Source organism: Platichthys flesus, chromosome 14 (genome assembly GCF_949316205.1).
Source record: "Platichthys flesus chromosome 14, fPlaFle2.1, whole genome shotgun sequence".
NCBI classification, from domain to species: domain Eukaryota; kingdom Metazoa; phylum Chordata; class Actinopteri; order Pleuronectiformes; family Pleuronectidae; genus Platichthys; species Platichthys flesus.
Genome location: NC_084958.1, coordinates 9,371,308 through 9,389,756, shown reverse-complemented (window position 1 = coordinate 9,389,756; position 18,449 = coordinate 9,371,308). Strand labels below are relative to the sequence as shown.

Genomic DNA, 18,449 nt, shown 5'->3' with positions numbered 1-18,449 from the left:
TTTAGAGAAACACAATCCTAGAAAGAAAAGTGATTCCAGTCCAGGATTTAACCAGGCCGACTACCGGTCTTTAGTGTTGCTTTGAACAAACAGAAAAACAGTTTACTCCAAATTGTTGTAGGAATTTATGAGAAGCCTGAAATTGGCTTTAGAAAAAGCCAACATGATAAAATGTTACATCATATGTATCATCACAGGCATAACTTCAGTTTTCCAGGCTGGCATCTGTTTTCATTCAGTGAACATCGTCCACTTCATCAAAGTGCCTGAGCAGCGGTCCTGTTCAAAAGACAGAGGTTTTACAAGCAACAAATCATGATAACAAAACATAAACAATAATAAAGATTATATTATGAACCCATAGTCATACATGCATATGAAAGTTACGCTACGTTATTGCATCATACAAGCTTATTACTCACCAACTTTGTTGTGATCCACATACAACCTAAAAATAATAACATGTTAGCACAGCAGTGAGTATTGTTCTGTCAATTGAAGTCATTGACAAATTCACAACAAGAAATGATACATAACGTAGAAATTCTGCTGTAATATTCCCATTTTTTAGTTCCAGCACATTGACCTTGGCGTCGCACTTAATCACCAAAATCTTTCGTAAAGGTGTTAGAACACGCCCACTCACTTGAACTTTCCCCCTGACCACTATAATACGTTTTACCAGACTCTACACACACATATCATAGCTGAACAGGATTTTATGTATTTCTGTTGTACTGAGCTTAAAGTGATACTTACATTCACTTAACCTAACAATTCCATCAGAGCAGCGGACCACAGAAAAATGAGGTGTCAACCAGTCGTCCACACATGCCATTGACACCTTCTCACCGTCTTTCACATATTTCACTCCATCAGGTTCTAATTCAGGATATTGCCGAGTGTCCACATAGCAGTAGGTAGCTGCCCAAAAGGAAAAAATAAACACTTGTATTTTCACAATCTCCTGGACAGACCAATGATATAAAGTCTTGCAGTGATGACTTGTTCATACCTCTGCAGCTGGGCACATCTGACCATTTGCCATCTGAATGACACACCACTGTCTTTGGACCCACATATCTGTAAAAGCTGTTGCACGCGTATTTCAAATACATCTCTCTAGTTTGCACAATATCACCATTGTGGATACGGGGGGGTTTTCCACAGCGTTCAACTGAATAAGAAAAAATGATTTTGGAAAATGTCAGACTGTATCAGCAAAGTTGATCAACTTGAAATTTGACTTTAAATTCTTCCGTGTAACTGATTAGCTCTACTTATAGGAGCCACGGAGTATCAGGGCCACTTCAAGAGATTTCCAGAATAAAGTCTACATGTAGCCTAAAGCTCTAGATGTAGCCTAAAATCTGAATTGTAGGCTACATGTCATGTTTGAGGGGGAATATCTGAAGTTCAGCTTGTTGTGTGTGTTAAAATGAAGAATGTTAATCATCTTGAAAAGGTTTCACGTCAACAATATAAGTCATCAGCACCAAATTATCATAAGGATCAAGAGAAACTGTGTCTATTTCAGAGAAAGAGTCACAGACTTTGAGGAAGTCTAATCAAAGTTTACTTTATTCTTGTAAAGAGAAAACTTTTTTCTCCTTCAATAATGACTTTTTTCTTGGAATAGTATGACTTTTTTACTCCTGCAATATCATCATTTTTTTTCTCATAAAATAATGACTCCATTCTAAAAATCATTCAGGTTTTTTTATCGTCAGTTTACGACTTTGTTCCTGTAATATTATTATTATTTTTAAAATATAAATTATTATTGATAATTGTTTTTTTTATAACTTTATTCTCCAAATCTCTTTTTTACTCTTCTATATGGCCATAATGCTTGTTTGTATAGTAATAATAATGAATATATCAATATTTATATGTATGTATCTATAGAGCTTATACATAAAAATAAACATCTATATATAGAGATATGACAGGAAGCATAAATGTAGAGGGAGAGATGGATCAACTTTACTTGGTGCATTTTGAATCTCCTCTTCATTTGATCCAGAGCTGGTCGATGATCCTATAAGTTAGAGTGGAAACAGCAGTTTGTCTGATTTTAGTTTGTTATCACACCAGGATGTTGCTTTGCTGCTTTTATTCTTCAAGAAATGTTCTTCTTCTGAATTCAGATTCTTAGTAACTTTAATTTGAGATGTTATGGTCTTCATTTATATCTAATACAAATGAAAATCTACCTCCACCCACAGGCCGTGTCCCACTGCCAGCAGATATAGTACCTGTCCCTCCATGTCCACTACCTGGTCTGCGGCCTGAGTTGAATAAATAGATACACAATGTATTGATATTGTTTGGAAGACATAAGATAAATCTATTTAATATCAATACGTGTAGGCTGTGTCCCACCGCCAGCAGTTGAAGTGTGTCCCCCACTTGTTCCGCCCACTGCAGAGGTACCAAGATCAGTACCTGGTCCTCTTCCTCTGCCTGAGAGGGAGAAAAACATTGCATTTATAACAAGCTGATCTTTTATGGATCCCAAAATTTAAATCTGTTAAAAGAACCTAGGAGCAATGATAAACCAGCATTTATCCAGATATTCATTGTGGCTGCAGAGGGCGCTGTTGCTTAGTAAAAGTTGCATAGTGGTGCTTTAATGGCAATTAATAATAACATCACATTGTCCACTTACTGCAGATAGGGCCTTCAGTCCAGTTTCCACCTAAGCAGATTAAGGATTTTTTTGTGTGCACTCCCTCTATAGTGTATCCATCCTCACATTCATACTGCACTTCTGAATCTGCAGCGAACAACTCCTGATAGCCCAAACCAGTGATCACAGCATGGGGGACTTTGGGAGGCTCACTGCAGGCGAGCATACTTCCTGTAAATACCATAATCAATCATGAAGAGGAGCAAGAAAAGGGCGACTAGATGGGAAACTAACGTCTGCCACTTACTCTCGCAGACGGGCAAAGAGGACCACGTCCCATTTATACATTTGCCCGTAGCGTCGTGGTCTTTGTGTTCATATGCTTCGTCACATGAGATCCTTATTACGTCTCCGTTCTCGTACAAACCATCTGAGCTCTCAGTGTACTTGCCATTGGGTATGGTTGGTGGGATACAGGCATTTTCACCTGGGAAAAATAAAAACAGAATTTCTGTCGACATTTTCAGACTTGCCACAATAAGCTTCAGAAATATGATACCGATTCTTTGGAGTAACACAATATTGACCTCGCATCACAAGTGACAATAATTGAATTATTTGATTTGAGACTAATGTCGATTTTCACAATAAAAAAAAATTACCTTTCATTCTTATTCTTATCCTTCCTTGAAAGACACTTACACCACCCGCCTCACCCGGAAAGCCACCTCGATTGTGGGTGACACCAGCCACCCCGCACACAGTCTGTTCAGCCTCCTACCCTCTGGAAGAAGCTATAGGAGCCTCCGTTGCTGCACCCCCAGACTCAGAAATAGTTTCATACACCAAGCTGTCAGGAAGCAAAAATCTCTCCCCTCACTCCCCCCAGCCATATCCTCCAGTCTGACAGCAAGCTGAAATCCCCCCCCCCCCCCCCCAGGACTCTGCAACCACTGTATCTTGTACTTTTTGTGCTTTAATCACTTTAATCGTTTACACTTTTAGAGAACCTTATTCTGCTGTATTAAAAAATCTGTATGTTTACTTTTACTTAGTATTAGGAAATGTCTTGTGTTATCTGTTGTGCCAGTGCACTTTATATGTTTCACTGTGGGAGAGGTGGAAACGTCGTAGCGATTCCTTGTATGTCTTGAAGATGTTAAGAAATTGTCAATAAAGCTACTTTATCTTTATCTTATCTCTCTTATTCCCTATAAGGAGGCTGCCAACCACTTGCTCTTTACATGTTATGAAGAAATAATGTTATGCAATCAAATGTCTCTGGATTTTTTTTTTTTTGCAGTTTAATTTGCACTCGCCAAGTTGAATCAATATGGTTTTGTAGATGATCTAAGAAAGATGCTTTGTGTTGGTATCCGCATTCACTTGTACATTATATATTGCATTAAAACCCATTACTTAATGGCTTCTTTGAAAAAGAGCAGAAATGTGAGATGTGTAGGCAATTGCTGAGATACTCTGAAGAGATTCTTCTCAATGACCGATGTAACACTTACCTATACATTGTGGTGTGTGAGACCATGTTCCATTATCACATGTGCTGGTTGCCCACCACCCCTCCACAGCCGGCTGACGTCCAGTGTCACAGGCATAAGTCAGGTTGGTTTTATGGGAATACATTGCTTGTCGAGGGACAAAATAACCTCCAGCCAAGTTGGGAGCACGACAGGGCTGAGCTGCACTTTGAGCTTAAACAGCGGGAAACAAATTGACTTCACCAAACACGCACTAAATGAATTCAGATGTTTTTAAGTGACGGAGCTGAATGTTCTTACCGTGCAGCGCTCCCGGAAAACACACCAGCAGAACAAGCCCAAGATGTCTCACGTTCATCCTGTCAGGAATTGAATCACGACGAGGGAGCAGAGTGAAGAGGCTGGTTCAGGTCACCACCGATTAATGATTACCAAAGGGAATACCCAAAAGAGCCAACTAGTGAAGAAATAGTCAACATCAAGTTACTGTCATTATGCTTGTTGTTCAGATGGCAAACAGACAAATAGGCCACGTCCGATCAGTCACAAGTGCAGATGTGAGGTTGTTTAAAAATGTGACCTAGACCAGTGTTGGGTTCATCTGTTGCTTCCTTAACTGTCAGGGTTTATGTTCCTCACTTGATCTCAAAGCAGGTCAATGATGTGCAAGAAAATGCTGCTCCTGTTAATCTGTGTTTGATTATTTATTCAGGAAAATCCCACGGTGACTCATTTGTTCCTTCATTTCTCACACAGTGTTTTCCAGAACGGACCTATGAGATTTTTACGGTCCAGATTTTCAAGTTGATTTCCTGAACTGTCGTGTTCAGAGATCGGCGCCACGGTCACCTCAGATGATCCACTTTAAGAACAGAGGGGAAAATCCGTGACCATAGAATTGTCTGTCATGCAGAAACAAATGCGTGTTCTTTATGAGGTCATTAACTCATTTGCTGTGTGTTCTTATAGTTTGTATTTGAGCTCCAGCTCAGACTGTGATCACTGCATCCTCGTGCTCTGCTTTACCGTTTCCCTTCTAAAGCGGGGAGTTGCTTCACTTTCAGGGTCCTTGTAATGTTCATGTGCTGGACAAGGATCCCACTGGCCCACACTGTCATCTGGCCCACATACTACATGGAATGATGGCACCTGGGTGGTCCGTTCCACAGTTAAACCACAGCAAAATAGTTTTTTGTGATTTGGTAAAAAATTCGGCATTTACTAGACGGGCCACTTCAGGTTCACATTTAGATTGCACCTTGCTGAGAGCACCGCATGTTTGCTCAAAAAGACAGATATTTTTCTATTTTACAAGTTGGCAACTTTAGGCTCACATCCATTTTGTACGGGCCACAAGAAGGCCAGAAGTGCTGCCTCATGGCCTGCAGTGGCCGAAATCAATGTCATAAATCTCCCAACCACAAATAGTCACAAAACCCCAAAGTGTTAAAATATATTTTACTACTTGGTCGTCTCTGGTTCAACTCCACGGAGAGACAACAAAAGACGAACCCGGATTGATCTGTCCAAAAATCCAAGAGTCTCCCTGCCCTGTCTAGTTCCCCTGAGCAAGGCACCTTACTCCCCCAACATCTGCTCCCCGAGCGCCGTACATGGTCGCTCACTGCTCTGTGTGTCCTGCACCAGATGGGTCAAAAGCAGAAGTTAAATTTTCCTATCTGCATGAGTATGCCTGTGCATGTCTGTGCATGTGTTTGGGACTAATAAATGCATCTTAATCTTAAACTAATCTTAAAGTAAGTCAAACGTCTCCAAAGTCTACATATTTCTTATTGGTTGAAGTCCCTGATCACACACCATGCAGGCAGCCCATCGATTGGTCCAGAGAAGGGTTTCATGTCTGGACCAATGGTCTGTCCTCATCATGTGTTTGACACAGAGAGCCTTTACTGTAATTTTAGACAGGTTGAAACCGAGAGGCCCCGACAACAGAGTCGAGATGATCTGTATCTGTACATCGTTATGAATACATGTAGTAAAATGATCACTAATGTCTCAAACAACTTCCTCTTCTACATTCATTCTCGCTCATTGTCACATATGTGCTTATAAAAACACACATGTTTAGTCCACTGTGCCACTATTGTTCATTTAAGACCACGGTCATGTCCTAAATCTTTTACTAATCACTGATCGCCATTTTGTGTTGTCTGAATGTTTTGAGAAGATTTTTATACCCTGTTCATTGATCTCATTATTTTTGAGACAAATGTGTGAGTCGAGGTGGTAAAAACACAAACTGCAGCAAACAAGTGTATTTCTAGATATCTACATGAATTGAACCTGCTTTTTACCTCAAGGTTTTAATATTAAGTTTAAAATAAACATTCAGAATTTACTATATAAATTCCCTGGCATAAACAAAAGATTACCAAGGTTTCTGTTGGACATTTTATTCAAACTTCTGTAGCCATACACCAGCACAGTGTATGAGTAGTATTGATCATGTGCTCCAGTTATGAAGATACAAGCTGACTGTACATAAACCTGTACGTGGACAGATCTGTTCTGTACCACATATCACATTGTGTCGCTCCGTTGTAACGTCATGGCCTCTGAACCTCCGAGACACTGCACAAAGGTGCAGGGAACCTTCAATACTGCACACAGCTTAAATTTAAATTAAAATGGTAAATCATATGAAATATGATTAAACCAATTATGAACAATTTCCAACTGTGAAATGATTGAATTTCAGAGGGTAGTTGAAAAAAGAGACGAATTAAATAGGAGTCCTGTGTAAAAGTATCAGTTGCACCTCGAGGAGGTGTTGCTGTTTTAAATTGTGCCGCAGCTGGTATTTTTTTTATTGTCTGTTAATCAACCGAGTTAATATTAATGATCTGCTACAGAATTGATTCTGTTCTGAAACTTCGCAAACTTTGTGTCATGATCAATGAAATCAGATGTGAATGAACGTGTGTGTCATTAGCCTTGTGACAGATTAGACAGAAAATGAATTGGTGGATTTCAGGGAAGGATTTAGAGAAACACAATCCTAGAAAGACAAGTGATTCCAGTCCAGGATTTAACCAGGCCGACTACCGGTCATTAGTGTTGCTGTGAACCAACAGAAAAACAGTTAACTCCAGCTTGTTGTAGGAATTTATGAGAAGCCTGAAATTGGCTTTAGAAAAAGCCGACATGATAAAATGTTACAACATATGTATCATCACAGGCATAACTTCAGTTTTCCAGGCTGGCATCTGTTTTCATACAGTGAACATCGTCCTCTTCATCAAAGTGCCTGAGCAAAGGCCCTGTTCAAAAGACAGAGGTTTTACAAGCAACAAACCATGATAACAAAACATAAACAATAATAAAGATTATATTATGAACCCATAGTCATACATGCATATGAAAGTTACGCTACATTATTGCATCATACAAGCTTATTACTCACCAACTTTGTTGTGATCCACATACAACCTAAAAATAATCATATGTTAGCACAGCAGTGAGTATTTTTCTGTCAATTGAAGTCATTGACGAATTCACGACAAGAAATGTAACATAACGTAGAGATTCTGCTGTAAAATTCCAGTTTTTTTAGTTCCAGCACATTGACATCTCGACCACTATAATAAGTTTTACCAGACTCTACACACATATATCATAGCTGAAAAGGATTTTATGTATTTCCGTTGTACTGAGCTTAAAGTGATACTTACATTCACTTAACCTAATTATTCCATCAGAGCAGCGGACCAGAGAAAAATAAGGTGTCAACCAGTCGTCCACACATGCCATTGACACCTTCTCACCGTCTTTCATATATTTCACTCCATCAGGTTGTAATTCAGGATATTGCCGAGTGTCCACATAGCAGTAGGTAGCTGCCCAAAAGGAAAAAATAAACACTTGTATTTTCACAATCTCCTGGACAGACCAATGATATAAAGTCTTGCAGTGCTGACTTGTTCATACCTCTGCAGCTGGGCACATTTGACCATGTGCCGTTTGAATGACACACCACTGTCTTTGGACCCACATATCTGTAAAAGCTGTTGCACGCGTATTTCAAATACATCTCTCTAGTTTCCACAATATCACCATTGTGGATACTGGGGTGTTTTCCACAGCTTTCAACTGAATAAGAAAAAATGATTTTGGAAAAAGTCAGACTGAAATGACTGGGGCAGGGCTGTTGTAATATTTTGACCAGTCTAATCAAAGTTTACTTTAATCTTGCAAAGAAATTACTTTTTCTCCTCGATTACGACTTTATTCTTGCAATAGTATGACTTTTTTCTCATTAAATTTAAAATTCATTCTTGAAATAATTGGATTTCTTTCTTGTCAGATTTCAACTTTACTCCTGCAATATCATCAATTTTTTTCTCATAAAATAATGACTCCATTCTTAAAATTATTCAGGTTATTTTAGCGTCAGATTACGACTTTGTTCCTGTAACATTATTATTATTTTTTAAATTAAATTATTATTGGTAATTGTTTCCTTTATAACTTTATTCTCCAAATCTCTTTTTTACTCATCAATACGGCCATAATATATTAGTTTTGTATAGTAATAATAATGAATATATCAATATTTATATATGTATCTATATAGCCTATACATTCAAATATACATCTGTATATAGATATATGACAGGAATTATAAATGTTAGAGGGAGAGATGGATCAACTTTACTTGGTGCATTTTGAATCTCCTCTTCATTTGATCCTGAGCTGGTTGATGATCCTATAAGTTAGAGTGGAAACAGATTCGATTTTAGTTTGTTATCACAACAGGATGTTGCTTTGCTTCTTTTATTCTTCCAGAAATTCAAGATTCAAGATTCAAGATTTTTATTATCAAATGCACAACAATAACATTAAGCAGTCGCTGGCAGTGAAATGCTTGGGTCACAGGCTCTCTTCTAGCAATGCTCAAGTAATTACAACCTAAAAAATAAAATAGAAATAGTATAAAATAGAATAAAGTAGAATATCAAAATTTAAAATGGAAAATAAAGTATATATATCTAAATATATATAAAAATAGCTGAGGGGAAAATAAAACAACAATAGTGCAATTTGTGCTATGATGCAAATATGCAAATATGTCACGGTGCTAGTTTGGTGGAGTTATTGCAGTAATTGCAAATGTTCTTCTTCTGAATTCAGATTCGTAATAACTTAAATTTGAGATGTTATGATCTTCATTTATATCTAATAAATATGAAAATCTACTCCCACCCGCAATGACAAACCAGCATTTATCCAGATATTAATTGTGGCTGCAGAGGGCGCTGTTGCTTGTAAAAGTTGCATAGTGTTGCTTTAATGCCAATTAATAATAACATCACATTGTCCACTTACTGCAGACGGGGCCTTCAGTCCAGTTTCCACCTAAGCAGATTATGGATTTTTTGTGCACTCCCTCTATAATGTATCCATCCTCACATTCGTACTGCACTTCTGAATCTGCAGCGAACAACTCCTGATAGCCCAAACCAGTGATCACAGCATGGGGGACTTTGGGAGGCTCACTGCAGGCGAGCATACTTCCTGTAAATACCATAATCAATCATGAAGAGGAGCAGGAAAAGGGCGACTAGATGGGAAACTAATGTCTGCCACTTACTCTCGCAGACGGGCAAAGAGGACCACGTCCCATTTATACATTTGCCCGTAGCGTCATGGTCTTTGTGTTCATACGCTTCGTCACATGAGATCCTTATTACGTCTCCGTTCTCGTACAAACCATCTGAGCTCTGAGTGTACTTGCCATTGGGTATGGTTGGTGGGATACAGGCAGTTTCACCTGGGAAAACAAAACACTGAATTTCAGTCGACATTTTCAAACTTTCAACAATAACTTTTATAAATATGATACAGATTATTTTGAGAAACACAATATTGACCTTGCATCACAAGTGGCAAGAATTAAATAATTTGATTTGAAAACTATGTAGATTTTCACAATAAAGAAGAAGTAAAAACTACTTTTCTTTCTGATTCCCTACAGGGAAGCTGTCAACCACTTGCTCTTTATATGTTATGAGGAAATAATGTTATGCAATCAAATGTTTCCTCTGAATTTTGTTTTTGCAGTTTTATTTGCACTCGCCAAGTTGAGATGCTTCAAATCGATATGTTTATAGATGATCTAAGAAAGATGCTTTGTGTTGGTAACATATTTCACATGGACATTATATATTGCATTTAAACACAGCACTTCTTGTGTGTGAGCTGCTCCCATCTGATTGCTGAGATACTCTGAAGATACTCTTCTCAATGAGCGATGAAACACTTATACCTATACATTGTGGATTGTATCAGTGTTTTCTAACATTAACAGACCCTGCGTGACCCTTTAATAACATGTGAGGAGCTTAAACTGTGCATAATGCCTGAGAGTGCTGTGCTGTTCATACCTAATATACAGAGTGATGAGACCACTTAACAACACAAATGATTTGATTTGTGAAAAACTTACCGATACATCGTGGCGTCGGAGACCATGTGCCATTTTGACACACGCTCTCTGCCCACCAACCCTGCACAGCTGGTTTACGTGTGTTTCTACAGGCATAGGTGAGCTTGGAGTCATGAGAATACGTTTCTTTAACAGGGAATACATAACCATGGACCAGTGAGGGAGCAGGACAAGGCTGAGCTGCACTTTGTGCTGAAACAGAGATAAGCAAAAGAATAATATTTCTAAATGCGTGTGTGTTAAAAAACCCGAATTAAAATGATTCTAGTGGAAAAGTTGAGTCTCTTACCGTGTAGTGCTCCTGGAAACCAAACCAGAAGAATAAATCCCAAATATCTTGAGCACATTTTGACAATTCTGATGCTTCAGGACGAAGCCGAGCAAAGACCCAGTTCAAATCCAAACAAGTTAGTGATCGTTGGGGGCATTTCCCCAAATAGTTAAAGAATGAGGAGTTAACACTTTCTGTGAGAGTGACTGTGATGTGACGCTGTCGCTCTGAAGCCAACACACAAACCAAACACATGTTCTTTAAAGCCATACACACTGGAAGACTAACACTGTGGTTGTTTCTTTATTCACTTTTTCTACATATGGGTTTCAGAGACTCATGTGAAGAACACTGACAAATTCTAGAGGATCAAATGAAATTAAGACCCCCTATTATAGTGTAAAAACACATAAAGTAATAAAAAATAAAAGAAATCATAAACATGATAAACTTTGCATATTATGAGTTATGATCTCATTAAGCAGTAAAGCTTTACACTATATCTTAAAGCAACTAATAAAAACGAGGGGCCAAAAAACAAAACAATGCAATTGTAATGATAGCAATTCTTTTTAGATTAATATATTATTATATATAATACAATAATCGTTTTAATAACAACAAATCATAACCCAAACCCATTATTCATTGTTCAACATTTATGATATTATCTCTACATTGTGATTTTATCTTTCAGAACAAATGTTTATATAAACAAATTAGTCTGTTGATGCTGATGATACTGTAACTTTGGTACTTGCATGTTTTAGTCTCAACTTTCATTTGGATTATTTTATGTTTGTAGCATTCGAACATTCAGTTGTGTTTTGTTTTTTTACCTCCATGTTTGTTAACACAGAATTTGTTTAAAGAGCAGATTTCAAAATGGTTTCCCAGACGGCTGTGAGCAGAGGTCAGCGTTGCAACACAACAAACAGTCTCGGCCCGACAACAGAGACGAGATGATCTGTATCTGGACATCGTTATGAATACATGTAGTAAAATGATCACTAATGTCTCAAACAACTTCCTCTTCTACATTCATTCTCGCTCATTGTCACATATGTACGGTGGCCCTGAGAGCTCAACGAACAGCAACTTAAGAAAACACATGCAAGTTGACAAAACACATGCAAGTTGACAAAACACAAGCAAAGTAAGAAAAAATCTTCATCAATTTCACAACACAACACAACACATTACAGATACGCGCTGCAAATAGACACACGCGCTGCAAATAGACACACTCGCTGCAAATAGACGAACGCGCAGCAAATATACGAACGCGCAGCAAATAGAGGCGACAACACAACGGAAGTGTTTCCAGAGGACAGGTAAAAGGGATGGACACAGGAGAGTGTTTTCTTAAGTTGCTGTTCGTTGAGCTCTCAGGGCCACCGTACATATGTGCTTCTAAAAACACACATGTTTAGACCACTGTGTCACAATTGTTCATTTAAGACCACGGCCGTGTCACAAATCTTTTACTAATCATTTGATAAGATTTTTACACCCTGTTCGTTGATCTCATTATTTTTGACCCACATGAGACAAATGTGTGAGTTGAGGTGGTAAAAGCACAAACTGCAGCAAACAAGTGTATTTCTAGATAACTACATGAATTGAGCCTGCGTTTTACCTCAAGGTTTTAATACTAAGTTTAAAATAAACATTCAGAATTTACTATAGAAATTCCCCTGGCTGCTGCTCGTCATGAGGATCAGAGAAACTCTATCAAGTAGTGTCAAAAAGTTATTTTGCCAATGAGCTCAAATTCCCCTCATAAATGTTCTTTTAATGTGAAGTCTAGGTTAGTGAATGAGTTGGTGATTTCAGTCACAACCAAAATGAACTCTGAGAAAGAATTATATAAAAAGTGATTAAACTATTAGCTGGTTGTCGTACGTATTGATCATAAATCATAAGTCATTGTTTGACACAGATATGCCTGATCTAAACAAAAGAATACCAAGGTTTCTGTTGGAATGTATAGTGGACATTTTATTCAAACTACTGTAGCCATACACCAGCACAGTGTATAAGTAGTATTGATCATGTGCTCCAGTTATGAAGATACCGGCTGTCAAACAGCACCAAGCTCCAACACTGTGAGGAGCTTTGAAATACATCTGGTTAAAAAAGAATCCACTGTTGTTTTCTGCTGCAGGGATTTCATCAGTTTCCTGCTCGGCTTTGGTTGTCAGTCGTTGATGAGTCATCCAACAGGAAGGAGGAGCTCCCTCGCTGTACTTTAGGTGCAATAACGCTGGTTACAATACAGACCATTATAATAATGTTAGCCGTTAATGTAGAACTGCAGAGTAAGATAAAGTTTAAAAAACATGAAACACTATAATGCAAAACACAATAATAACTATAATGGCAACAAGACCCAACAGTCCCCTTATGAAACCACATCTATGTTCATGTGATCCAGATTTCTCTTTGGATCAGCACCAAATTGCACACAATCATAAATATCAGTCCCCTAAATATTGTTTTTTAAAATTGTTATCAAGATCCATGAATTATTGTCGAAGCAATTAATGAAAATCATGAAAAGCCGACACCACATTCTTCCACTAGGTTTCCAAATTATCCGGTTGGTAGTTTTTGTGTTTTCGTGCCAACTAACAAACAAACCAACCAACACACAGAGGTGCCTATGTTAATAAAAATCAAGTTGTAATCCGTAATTAAAGAAAAAATAATTATCCAAGAACACTTACCCAATAATGGTCATCTCTGTGACAGCCTTTAAAATTAAATAAAAACAGTCGTGAATTTTTCAGTAAGTCCCTGAATTCACATAAAATATTGATATTGAGATGTGACTCAAAACCTTCCTGCCTGACGACACTTACAGAAGAAAGCCTTCTCTGAACAACACTGGTTCGTCAGTGTTGTTTTATTTAATCTAGTTATGAACCATCCGTCTCTGACTCCCGAGATTCACTCAAGAATGTTGACAAATGCATCTTATTATTGATAATTAACTGAAAATGCATCTTTAATCACAAAGTTACTGACTTTGTCTCCTTTGCTTCTTACTGAGAGTCAGAGCTCAGAGGTTCATGTTTGTTAGCCGACAATGAAAAAGGCAGGAACATAAAGTATGTGACACGTTGAAATACAAAGTACCGAATGTATTTATACTTACAGCGGGTATGAGTGATTGTGCGATTGAAGCAACGAACAGCCACGCTCCAATCCCGCCAAACACATGGAATATGTTTCATCTCTCCTTCATTTATATACATTGCCACAGAAACCTTTGAACTACGATCATAATAACCAGGTTTCAAGACACAAAATGCCTCTGCACAAAATGAACAGAAAAAAACACATGAATAAATAACAAAAAATATTTGGATAATTGAGACAGACTGAAGGAACTAAAAAAAGTGTTGACCTCTTTATACCTTCGCAGACGGGTACTTCTGACCAAGAGCCGTCACTGAAACACGTCACAGTGCCTTCACCGACTTGTTTGTAAAAAGCCTGACACTTAAATTTCAAATACATTCGTTGCTCTTCCACAACGACACCATTAGGAACGATCGGATGTGTCCCACAGTGTTCGACTGAAAAGGAAAAAAAATGATTATTTAACTCTGTCAAAGTATCTCAGTGAAAAGATCCTCTCATCAGCAACAACACAACTTGTGGTTCTAAAATGAACATTGTGGAAAACACTGCACTGCTGGGAACTGAAAATCTGCTTTGTGCATTCATGAACAAAGATTTTGACCCAAATCATCCCCAAATGTTTCTCTATGCTGAATTGACCATGTTGACTTATATTCAGATTTCTTTGTAAGTGCAACTGGCATCCAGGTGGCACAGTGGTACAGTGGTTAGCACAGGCGTTCACATCCAGTATGTTCTTGGTTCAAATGCAGGTTGCATGGGCCTCCTCCCAAAGTCCCACTTCTTTTTATTGTTAATTTAAGTTGTGCACGTGTGAAGATCAGGCAGATAAAGAGACTTCTAAGGGGCCTTTCACACCAACCACATGGTTAGGCTCCAGACCTGCAGACGTTTTAATGTCTCGCACCACCGCCTGTAACAACCAACCAAAATTCAGTTTGACCAAAAGAGGGGGTGTCAGGTCCAGATCGAATACTGAACCATGGTTTGATTTGTTTGCAGAGAAAAAAAAAGCTTTTTTATAGTTTGGACCCAAAGATCAATTTCAGGAAGGACAAAAAACAACAACATTAATCAATAGAAGAAGAAAAGAAGGGAGAGGCATCTCAAGTCTTTGTAGTAATACACCGCATTCTTTAGAATATAGGACAAGATGGTGAATGCTCCTATTAATAAAAGTCATGAGTTCATTTCTTTTCTTTTCTTTCCAACCAGTAAAGTGTCCTCCATCAATGATCCATTCATTTTTTATTAATCTTAGACTTTGAGGGTCTCAAAGAAGCGATTGAATCTGAGTGACTTACTGGTTGTTAAGAGAGGCCTGTTGGCAGAGGTGCTGGAAGATCCTGTAAGACACAGAGCACATGAAGACAGAATAGAAGATACACATCTCATTAGGATGTTATTTATTTCTTATTCATTCAGAGTTTTGTCCAAGGACATTTTGTTCCGTTTTGAAATCTTAAACTTTAAATCAATGAGTGGGATCTGCTCCTTTTTATCACAGTGACAGAAGAGACGAAGGCCTACCTCCATGGCCAGGTTGTGTCCCTCTGCCAGAGGACGTGCTGTGTCCCCCGACTGTTCCTGCATCAGCAGAACCACCAAGTCCAATATCTGGTCCGCTGCCTGAATGGACAGAAAATAAATCAGAGTCCTTACATAATCCTTAGTGGGGTTAGAAAAAGAGATTCACTGATTCATTTCTAATGTACATCAGTAAACTACCTCCACCTCCTCCACCCCCAGGTTGTGTCCCTCTGCCAGAGGACGTGCTGTGTCCCCCACTTGTTCCTGCCTCAGCAGAACCACCTCGTCCTGTCTCTTTACCTAAATGGACAAACATTACATACACTTGTAGAGACATAACTTCTAGGAGTCAGACGGTTGATTCAATTGATGTAACGCCTGCTTTTATTTACTGCTGGTGATGTTTGTTTTCAAAGAACAACAACCTGTAGTATCCTATTCTAGCTTGAACGTGGCTGTGTCACAAAATCAAAAGCCTGCATCCACACTCTTTATGTAGCGCTGCTTTAGGGAGTATAGAGGTTCTATCCTTTCTTCATTTAAGAGCCATTTCTATTGCTCTCCCTCACAACCCTTTACCTTTCTCCCTAAAACTGCTCCCCTGTCAAAATATCACCTTCCAATAAAAATTCAACCACTGACAAATTAAACCATGTTTGCTTTACTTCTCACGGCTGTTTAACAAAGTTCAGCAGATCACTCCCCGACTTCGCTCTCCCAAGACCACAGATACGTCCTTTATGTGAACAGCTTGATTTATTTGAACATAGTTGGAGATACATGTAGTCAATGATGTGCCCTTGATCCTATCTGCATATTGTCCACTTACTGCACATTGGGCCATCAGTCCATATTCCAGCCTGACAGAAAAGTGTATAATTGTGTGATCCCTCGATGCTGTATCCATCTTCACATTTATATTTCACTCCTGCATCTTCAGGAAACAGCTCCTTGTATCCCTGGTCAATGATTACAGCGTGTGGGGCTTTAGGGGGCGCCTTGCACGATTTTATGCTTACTGTGAATATAGATTTTAAAAAGCACACTTGTCATGGATCAAACAGGCAGTTTGGTTTAAGTAGCCTGTGAGAATTCATGTAGTAAGATTTAGACTCTTCCCATAGCTGAACGACTTACTCTCACACGTGGGCAAAGAGACCCATGTCCCATTTCTACATCTGGCTGTTGCAACGTTGGCTTTGTGTTCATATCCTTTGTCACATGTGATCCTGATGATGTCTCCGTCCTTGTACCGACCATCTGAGGCCTCTGTGTATTTTGCATTGGCAATAGTTGGCGGAATACAGGCTGTTTCCTCTGAAAGAGAAAAGAACCAACCAAAGAATTGTTATCATTTTGATAATGTATTGGGTGGACTGTTGATGTTTGGACCCCTCATCTTCAAAGAACATCCTGGTAAAATAGAAGGAAATACATCAAATAATTTTTTCAAGGAATATCTCAAGATATTAACCAAAGTTCCTGATCAGAACTGAGTTTGGATACACAACGATGCATTTTGTAGCAGGGTTGTATTGTGGGTAAAACCTGTGAATGAGAAAACATTGTCACTTAAAAAAATGATGTATGAATAACAGCACGACAGTCTGTTAATATCTAACCCTATATGCATTTTGCAAGATAGACAAACATATATACACATTTAACTACTTTTATGATATTTTTCTAACCTCAGTGTTTTTTAACATTCACAGTCCCTGCGTGACCCTTTAATAACATGTGAGGAGCTTAAACGGTGCATAATGCTTGAGAGTGCTGTGCTGTTCATACCTAATATACAGAGTGATGAGACCACTTAACACCACAAATTATTTGATTCGTGAAAAACGTACCGATACATCGTGGCGTAGGAGACCATGTGCCATTTTGACACACGCTCCCTGCCCACCAACCCTCCACAGCTGGTTTAAGTGGGCTTTCACAGGCATAGGTGAGCTTAGAGTCATGAGAATACGTTCCTTGAACAGGGACGAAATAACCACGGTCGAGTGAGGGAGCAGGACAAGGCTGAGCTGCACTTTGTGCTGAAACAGAGATAAGCAAGAGTGTGTTTAAAAAAAGAAATTAAAATGATTCTAGGGGTAAATTTGAGTCTCTTACCGTGTAGTGCTCCTGGAAACCAAACCAGAAGAATAAATCCCAAATATCTTGAGCACATTTTGACAATTCTGATGCTTCAGGACGCAGCCGGGCAAAGACCCAGTTCAAATCCAAACAAGTTAGTGATCGTTGGGGGCATTCCCCCAAATAGTTAAAGAATGAGGAGTTAACACTTTCTGTGAGAGTGACTGTGAAGTGACGCTGTCGCTCTGAAGCCAACACACAAACCAAACACATGTTCTTTAAAGCCATACACACTGGAAGACAAACACTTTGGTTGTTCCTTTATTCACTTTTTCTACATATGGGTTTCAGAGACACATGTGAAGAACACTGACAATTCTTAAAGAATGAAATGAAATGAACACCCCCTCTGAAGAATACACATAAAGTAAAGAAAAATAAAAAATCATAATCATGATAGAAAAAAATGTATATATTGTCAGTCTGAATGCTGATGATACTGTAACTTTGGTCCCAGCATGTTTTAGTCTCAACTTTCATTGGGATTATTTTATGTGTGCAACATTCAAACATTCAGTTGTGTTTTGTTATTTGTTTAAAGAGCAGATTTCAAAACGATTTCCCGGACGGCTGTGAGCAGAGGTCAGCGTTGCAACACAACAAACAGTCTCAAGGCCAAACTTAAGAGGGGGGGGGGGGGGGGGGGGAGAGAGAGAGAGAGAGAGAGAGAGAGAGAGAGAGAGAGAGAGAGAGAGAGAGAGAAAGGGGGAAATTCACAGAAGAACATCAATTTTTATTAAAAAGACTCATGTTGATGTT

The 18,449-nt window shown here is 38.6% G+C and overlaps 2 protein-coding genes across 5 annotated transcripts; both read right to left on the bottom strand.

Moving 5' to 3' along the window:
• Positions 1-110: 110 nt before the first annotated feature.
• Positions 111-11,073, bottom strand: LOC133968847 (complement factor H-like). 3 transcript variants are annotated; one of them, XM_062405067.1, is made up of 11 exons: positions 10,884-11,058; positions 10,595-10,786; positions 9,740-9,919; positions 9,475-9,663; positions 2,386-2,466; positions 2,217-2,291; positions 1,991-2,041; positions 1,016-1,177; positions 760-924; positions 423-448; positions 111-279 (listed from the first exon to the last, which is right to left on the bottom strand). In XM_062405067.1, exons 1-11 carry the CDS (start codon positions 10,939-10,941, stop codon positions 232-234), a joined length of 1,227 nt encoding a protein of 408 aa, XP_062261051.1. In that variant the 5' UTR covers positions 10,942-11,058; the 3' UTR covers positions 111-231. The 3 variants fall into 3 exon arrangements, with proteins under 3 accessions (XP_062261051.1, XP_062261050.1, XP_062261053.1); XM_062405066.1 differs by lacking the exons at positions 9,475-9,663; positions 9,740-9,919; positions 10,595-10,786; positions 10,884-11,058 and adding exons at positions 2,672-2,863; positions 2,940-3,119; positions 4,150-4,341; positions 4,429-4,572; XM_062405069.1 differs by lacking the exons at positions 111-279; positions 423-448; positions 760-924; ... (2 more) ...; positions 2,217-2,291; positions 2,386-2,466 and adding exons at positions 7,243-7,409; positions 7,553-7,578; positions 7,821-7,985; positions 8,077-8,238; positions 8,804-8,854 and having other exon boundaries at positions 10,884-11,073.
• Positions 11,074-12,839: 1,766 nt separating this feature from the next.
• On the bottom strand, positions 12,840-17,836 carry LOC133968848 (complement factor H-like). 2 transcript variants are annotated; one of them, XM_062405070.1, is made up of 11 exons: positions 17,667-17,833; positions 17,399-17,590; positions 16,683-16,862; positions 16,375-16,563; positions 15,744-15,845; positions 15,546-15,644; positions 15,320-15,361; positions 14,288-14,449; positions 14,026-14,184; positions 13,595-13,620; positions 12,840-13,131 (listed from the first exon to the last, which is right to left on the bottom strand). In XM_062405070.1, the coding sequence occupies exons 1-11, from the start codon at positions 17,722-17,724 to the stop codon at positions 13,117-13,119; spliced, it is 1,224 nt and encodes a 407-aa protein (XP_062261054.1). In that variant the 5' UTR covers positions 17,725-17,833; the 3' UTR covers positions 12,840-13,116. The 2 variants fall into 2 exon arrangements, with proteins under 2 accessions (XP_062261054.1, XP_062261055.1); XM_062405071.1 differs by lacking the exon at positions 15,744-15,845 and having other exon boundaries at positions 17,667-17,836.
• Between the last annotated feature and the right edge of the window lie 613 nt (positions 17,837-18,449).

Coding starts and splice junctions, on each gene's coding strand:
- LOC133968847 (XM_062405066.1), bottom strand. CDS start 4,486: ATGAACGTGAGACATCTTGGGCTTGTTCTGCTGGTGTGTTTTCCGGGA. Junction 2,042..2,216: donor GACACGGCCTGTGGGTGGAG/GTAGATTTTCAT, acceptor TCTAACTTATAG/GATCATCGACCAGCTCTGGA. Junction 280..422: donor TGTGGATCACAACAAAGTTG/GTGAGTAATAAG, acceptor TCTTTTGAACAG/GACCGCTGCTCAGGCACTTT.
- LOC133968848 (XM_062405070.1), bottom strand. CDS start 17,724: ATGTGCTCAAGATATTTGGGATTTATTCTTCTGGTTTGGTTTCCAGGA. Junction 17,591..17,666: donor GTTTCCAGGAGCACTACACG/GTAAGAGACTCA, acceptor TCTCTGTTTCAG/CACAAAGTGCAGCTCAGCCT. Junction 14,450..15,319: donor CAGGCCTCTCTTAACAACCA/GTAAGTCACTCA, acceptor TTTCCTTTTCAG/TCGAACACTGTGGGACACAT.